Source organism: Carlito syrichta, unplaced genomic scaffold, assembly GCF_000164805.1.
Source record: "Carlito syrichta isolate Samal-C Ts95f unplaced genomic scaffold, Tarsius_syrichta-2.0.1 Scaffold272348, whole genome shotgun sequence".
In the NCBI taxonomy this organism is placed as follows: domain Eukaryota; kingdom Metazoa; phylum Chordata; class Mammalia; order Primates; family Tarsiidae; genus Carlito; species Carlito syrichta.
The window spans coordinates 182,787-190,027 of record NW_007216444.1 but is presented as its reverse complement, the minus strand read 5'-3'; the positions used below and the strand labels follow the sequence as shown (position 1 = coordinate 190,027).

General features: G+C 45.4%; 1 protein-coding gene across 1 annotated transcript; it reads left to right on the top strand.

Annotated features, from left to right (window-relative positions):
• The first annotated feature begins 1,002 nt into the window (after positions 1-1,002).
• On the top strand, positions 1,003-5,797 carry FAM46A (family with sequence similarity 46 member A). The gene is made up of 2 exons (XM_008052315.2): positions 1,003-1,819; positions 5,370-5,797. Exon 1 carries the CDS (start codon positions 1,017-1,019, stop codon positions 1,773-1,775), a length of 759 nt encoding a protein of 252 aa, XP_008050506.1. The 5' UTR covers positions 1,003-1,016; the 3' UTR covers positions 1,776-1,819; positions 5,370-5,797.
• Positions 5,798-7,241: the final 1,444 nt, after the last annotated feature.

The following is a 7,241-nucleotide window of genomic DNA, read 5'->3' as shown; positions in this document are numbered from 1 at the left end:
GGGGGGCGCTCGGGGCTCCCGTGCGGGGATCAGGGGGCGGTGGGTCCGGGCGCACGTCGGGGAGAAGTCGACCGGGACGCGCGCCGGCGGACTTGATGCGCGTCCTTGGCTCCCTCCTCTTCCTTCTCCTTTACGCATGGGCTCCGGGCTTTTCTCGCCCGAGCCCGTCCGGGGCAGATTTCTGGTTCCTGGAAGAATGAGAGGATGCGAGTGCTGCCTTTGAGTCATCCCGGGGTCGGTTCTTGGAGAAGACAGCAAGCAGCCGGGAGCAGAACTGAGTCCGTGGTTTTTTCGGTTGCGCTGGAAAATGTGAATAGGTCTCGTAGCCACCCTCGGCTGTGTGTCTGCGTGCAGGATCGATCTGGCGGTTTTCCGTGCTAGTTCGCGCAGGCAGGGGCTAGTGGCACTCCCTCCCCGCCCCCCCCCACCCTGGGTCAAGGCGGGTTTCGTGGGATTCATGTAAGCAGTCCCAGAAGGCAGCCTCTCAGGATGGCGTCGATTGGTCCGCGTTTGATTGTACCTGCAGAAGACCCCTGGGGGGACACCCCGGATGCTGATGACATTGACTACCTCGGGGGCAGGGGCGCTGGGTGGCCGGGACGAGGGTGAGAGGCAGACTGGCTTATTGCTGAATGTCCCTCTGTGTCTTTTGGACACTGCGTGGGTAGCGTGTGGATATGGTGCCTATGAGACCCCTTTCAAAAAATAACATTTAAAAAGTCAGACACGACAGCAGAACTTCTGAGCCCTATGCTGTGTCTGCCGAAAGCCTCAAACTATTACCTCTGGTCTTTTTCCCAGACAGTGAAACTACTCGTTAAATGTATTTTTTTCCCCCGTTTTCAGAAGGCTGTTGAAGCCTGTAGGTAGTGTTTTGCTGAAACTTGGCGGAAGAGAAGGGAGCAAAATAATTCTCAGCTGTGAAGGGGATGTGTCTGTTTATTTGTCTGCTGCCGTTTTCCAGGTTTGCTCATCTCGTTTTGTCTTTTGAATTGTAGGAAGCATACGTGCAGAAAATGGTGAAGGTGTGCAATGACTCTGACCGGTGGAGTCTGATATCTCTGTCCAACAACAGCGGCAAAAACGTGGAACTGAAATTTGTGGATTCTCTCCGGAGGCAGTTTGAGTTCAGCGTGGATTCCTTCCAAATCAAGCTGGACTCCCTGCTCCTCTTTTACGAGTGTTCCGAGAACCCGATGACGGAGACCTTCCACCCCACCGTCATCGGGGAGAGCGTCTATGGCGACTTCCAGGAGGCCTTTGACCACCTGTGCCACAAGATCATCGCCACCAGGAACCCCGAGGAGATCCGGGGAGGGGGCCTGCTCAAGTACTGCAACCTCCTGGTGAGGGGCTTCCGGCCAGCCTCCGGCGAGATCAAGACCCTGCAGCGGTACATGTGCTCCAGGTTTTTCATCGACTTCTCAGACATCGGTGAGCAGCAGCGGAAGCTGGAGTCCTACCTTCAGAACCACTTCGTGGGCCTGGAAGACCGCAAGTACGAGTATCTCATGACCCTCCACGGCGTGGTGAACGAGAGCACCGTGTGCTTGATGGGACACGAACGACGGCAGACCTTGAACCTCATCACCATGCTGGCCATCCGGGTGCTGGCCGACCAGAACGTCATCCCCAACGTGGCCAATGTCACCTGCTATTACCAGCCAGCCCCCTACGTCGCCGATGCCAACTTCAGCAACTACTACATCGCCCAGGTGCAGCCCGTCTTCACGTGCCAGCAACAGACCTACTCCACCTGGCTGCCCTGCAATTGAGACTCCCCTGAAAATGTCCTGCGGGGGAAGCCGTTTCAGACAAGGTAGGACAGAGGAAAAAAAGATGAAAAAAAAAAAAAAAAGAAAAGAGTGACCCGGCCCTGATGAGGCATGCTGGTTTGTGCAATGATAATACGCTCCTGATTTTAAGCTTGGCAAAAGCTTATGGATCTTTTAATAGATTCGGGAGCAGGTCTCGAAAGGATCCCTTTCCCCAGCCCTCCCCTTTAATCGTCTACCCAATGGGATCCTTTCCTGCCAAAAAAAAAGAAAAGAAGAAAAAAAAAGAGAGACCTGTTATTAAAAGCCACCAGGTTCTAAGATAACAAGGGAAGGAATGTTTGCTGACAATATGGGTTGGCTGTGTCTGCTCCCATAGCTTTGCCAAAGTGGGGTGGGGAGTGGAAAGCTTTTTAAAGATGGAATTCATAAAAGGGAAACAGAGGAAAACAGGTCTCAGCCCCAACTTGTTTATAGGTTCAGGAGTTCACATAGCGACAAGGCAGGAAAAAGGGGAACTCCGGCTCTGGAATTCCTGTCTGAGGCTCGCAGCAGCCAAGTGCTTTTTCTGTGGCGGGTCCATTGCGCTCACAGAAACAGCTTGCTTCAAGTGAATAGTAGCAGGCTGGTGCCATTCTTATAACAAAACAGCAGAACTCACGATGACACAACCCATTAATTCCAGCTGCGTGCATAGCTCGCATTTTTAAGATGTGAAAATGCAAGCAGAAACAGCCGTGGCAAAGATAGTATGCTCAAGGACCAAAGATTTAACAGATAAAAACATCCGAGTAGAAGAGACAGAGTAGAATATATGAAGAATTCCTATATTTGTTACACACCAATGTACATCAAAGTGCCTACTGCCTTCTGAAAATTTGAAGTGGCAAAATTATTTTACGGTGTCATTATTTTATTTTATCAGGGACTGAGTCAAGAAGAAAATTAACACATAAGCTTGTGAATGGTGGAGAAGATGCCCTATTTTTTCTTGGCAAATGCTTGTGTAAAGTGAACATTGTCGGTGTGATATTAACATAGGTACATGTGTATGCGTGTGTTAAATTGTGTGTGTGTGTGTGTGTATATACACACATATCACACATGTATATCATGTGTTTATATATACACACAGTACATTGACTATGATGTATAGTGTATCAAATAGGAAATGTTTAAATACTGTGTGCTTTTATGTTTTCAACAGGATGACACGAGACGTGGGCATATTGCAATGGTGAATTAAAATACATACCTAAAAGACTTAAAGCAAATTAAGGAGGGAGACAAGTAATATATTTGATAGAAAGAGCAGAAATTTTATGCAGTTTTAGTGAGTTTTTCTTTGTGTGTGTGTGAGCCATATAATTCCACAAATGGAAGAATATTGTTTGGCAAAGTATTTTTTTTTTTTTACACTGAACTGCCATTTTGACAGTTTGAACCCATTTTTAAAAAGTATATAATTGCATGCCTCCATGATGTTTAATTTAGTGGATCGTGGCTCAATGGTAGGCTACTTACGTCCCGGACTGCTAAAAAGAATTTCTGGTGATCTGAACACTACTTATTAATATTTAAATGAATTTTTCTTAAATGAATGCTTTCTGCATTTCTGGACCACTAGAATTTAGCAAATGTGAAATCGCCCTTTTAAAAGAATATTTGCACAATCGCTTAAAATTTATATATGAGATATATATTATATATAATGTTTTATAAACTCATGTCAGTATGAACATCTTTGATCTGGTTGTCACACTGCATTTAAATATTTAGTACTGTACTTTAAATTAAGTCACTTTGCATTAAAGTAGATCCAACTTTATTTTCTCTTGTACAAGATACCAGTCATACCTTTGTGAAGTGAACTGGCGTCACTATTTCAGCTCAGTGACAGCTCATTCTAACACCGCCCTTCTCCCGGCCATCAGTTCCTCTAGACACTGGTCTCTAAAAATGCATTTGTTCAAAACAAAAGTAACACGTGAACACCTTCCCCTTTATGTTGTGAAACAACCACATAATCTCCTACCCACCCTAGTGGATGCCTGCTTGCTGTGGTCACTGCTCTGAAGACCCATCTGAAGATTTTTTTTGCACCCATCCGTTAAAGACGGACGGGGCAGACAATGGTGCCCTCCTATGGGCAGTGTCGTTTGTGCATGTGTTTATCTGGAGATCCTTCAGATGCTTAGTGCTGGGTTAATCCAGGTTGATCCATCCAGACGGCCTTTTGGGCATCTTTCTTGGAAGCCTTAATGGGAGCCCCGAGGGTTTGCTGTCGCAGCGACCCTGTGAATTCTGTTAGAGCTGTAACAGCCCCTGCACTGCCACTCAGTTTTCTCGGGATCTCGTCTGCCTCTCATCTGAGCTCCGTGTTCTTGGGTTTGGAAAACGAACTGCAGGTTCCCAAGAAGCATGCTTCGGTTTGCAGATCAAGCCTGGCACTCACTTGCCGGAAGCCAGAGCTCTGCCTGCTTAGCTGTCTGGCCCGGGGCACGTGTGTGAACCCAGGGGGCATGGGTGGTCTGCTTCCTTCTCATCCTGACATACAGTCGTGTGCCATCTTAACGAGGCCGGGGGTCTCTGGCTCTTCCACAGCTGCAACCTGCCGTCCATCTATGATGCAGGTTTTGGGGTGGAGGAGCCTGATTTGAAAATACACTTTGCATTTATGTTCCCAAATATTTATGTTCTGTTCTTGCTTGCTTCAGGGTTGGTAGCTTAGTTGGAAGTGCAAGCACCTGGCCGCCCCATTGTATAGAACCGCCTTGTTCTTTAAACAACTTCCAGCATTTACTTTTGAGACTCATATAATTTATTTCTATTTTGTATGTACTCTGGTGCACGTGTAGTTGAACACAGTGACACACGTGTCTCTTTGTGGATGTGTGGCCTCAATGTTTGAATGTCTGACGAGAGAAAGTCATGTGTCGTGTTCAGGTCAGAAAAAAGAACAACTCTTAACTCCCGATCAGTGCCTGTGATTTGTTTGTTGTGTGTCTGGCCTAGTGTGCTGTTGTTACTTTAAAACAGGAAGAAGTTATCTTTTTTTTTTAATCTTCTGGAGGCTCTTCTTGCTTGTCCAATCTGGTGTGTCAGAGAACTTTTCGCCCGTGCCCATGCCCTTTTAAAACGTTTACTTCAATTGCGGCGAATCCCAGAACTCCTACACCAAGATGGACCTTTCCCTTCCAGAAATGGGATCGCGTATCCGCTCACTTTGATCATGGGTGAACTACTTTAACGTGGCTTCAGACATGCAAGGATGGTGGGATACCTGTCAGCTAAGCCAAGGCTGGAAGTGAAATGGAGAGTGAACATACTGTTTCCCCCACCCCTTTCTGTTTGTTTATCGTTGGTTGCTTTACCATGCATAAAGTTGTTTTCAGTGCAATGCTTGTCAAATAAATATTGTGAACTATTTTGTAAATGAAACGTATTTTGTTGAAAGCTGTCAGCGGTTTAAAAATAAGCTTTTCTGTTGTTGTTGAAGATGAAGTTGTGTTCGATGAAACCAAAAAGCCAGAAAAAAAGTAATTTCATATATAGCACCTGTTGAATATAACCTCTCTTTAAAATTTCTTTTAGCATAGCCTTTTCAGTGCTGAGAAAGCATCTCCGTGTAGTATTTTGTTAAAAGGAATGGCTTTCAAACAAAGCAAACGGTGAAGTACAAAGTGGGAAGATGGCGAGTTGACTTGGCCGAGACCTGCTGCAAAGCCTTTCAGAATGGAGGAGGCTCTGCCCACTGGCTGTCTCTCCTTCCAACCTCTCTACAACTGTTGCCTGCTCCGAGGCGTCCTGTTGCAGCCCACTGCACCTTGGGTCACTTTTCTGAAATTTTGACTGTAGACTGTGTCACAGGCAGAAAAGGAGCTGATGGAAAATGGGACTCTTACAAACTGACATGTTTGAATCAGTGCTAGAGGGAACAGATTGTGAATTTTGTTTACAGCATCCAATATTTGGATTTTTTTTTTTTTTGTAAATAAAAAGAAGTTATTTTTTTCTATTGATTTGTGCTTGCTGTCTATGGTGTCTGTCTATATTGGCTAAAGATCATTCCTCTGAATTACAACCCATGTCCCTTAGAAAAGGCAAGGCATTGTGTGGTGAAGACCAGCCATCAGTGACCTGATTGGAGTACAATAAACGAAAACATCCAGCTTTTGGTCAGCCCATCTTGTCTGTCCCAATTAGTTCCAAAAGCATCTAGTTAATAGACACCAAAAAGGTTTGTCTGGGTATTAACTTAGCAGTTTTAAGTGACCCAGAAGTCAGAGCTTTTTTCTGGTAGATACTCATGGCTCTGGACTGCAGGACTCTTGTCTGAGTGGGCCTTAGTTTTCCTGAGTACCCTGAGGTCTGTGATTTTTGTCACCCATGATTATACAGGTTTTGTTTGGGGTCCATGGTGTATTCAGGGATTCAGGGTGCTCAAACCAGGGTGGGGGGGATAAATATCGCCAGCCAGGGATTTTAAGGGGAAGTTGAAACTGAACAGAGAGCGGTCAAAGACTCTCGTATGTTGTACTCTGAGTGTGTGAGTCTGTGAGTGTGTGTGCACATGTGTGCACACACACACAAAGGGCAAGGAAGTCATCCTTTGGGATTGCACTTAATGTAACCCCACCTCTTCAAATTGCCAGGGAGTGCACATTTATGAAAGTTTTCCTTTGTGTAATTTTGGAAATTTTCTCAATACGAGTAGCATGAGAATTCGATAGGCCTGGGCTCCTGTAGGGCGTACTTGTGGACATGATTTGAAGTCCCGATGTCGGGTAGAATGCAGGCTCGTCACAGCCTGTGTCAAAGAGCCACTCCTGGCATTAAAAGCCGGCTTCCTTCACATTTACAGCACATCATCAAAATGCAAGGGGGTGGTTTGGTTTGATGATGGTTATTGGTGCATCATTCTCTTCTTTGTTGTAACCTCTCCATTCTCCTGCAACCGGTCCCTCACATGTCTGTGGTCATCACATAATTACTTTTAAACAAGGGTTGAATATGCACAGTATATATTATGCTCCTCCTAGACTTAGATACACCCTACCATTTTGGGCTGAACTACCAGGCTTCATCTAGCTAAGCCTGGAGAGAAGTGATGCATCCTTCTTTTCCCCAGGAACTGTATTCTCTGAACGTTCAATTCCTTCAGTAAGAAGAGTGAAAAATAAAACATGAATAGCCATGAAGCAAAAGCAAGAGAAATCCAAATCATAGTCTTGAAAAATAAAGTAGAATAAGGATTGTTAAAATCATCAGATCATTAGTCCAAAATGATAATTTCCTTTTCAGAACCAAGTGTGAGATCAGCAGGATGAGTACAGTGTCCTTCAGTCTAATAACAAATACATCCAGTTAGGAGAGGGGAGAAGAAATGATTGTGAAATGATAGTGGCTTTTGCCTAGCGGGGCCCAGTTCTTGATTTCTTTTTTTGAGCTGGAGTCTCAGTCCAT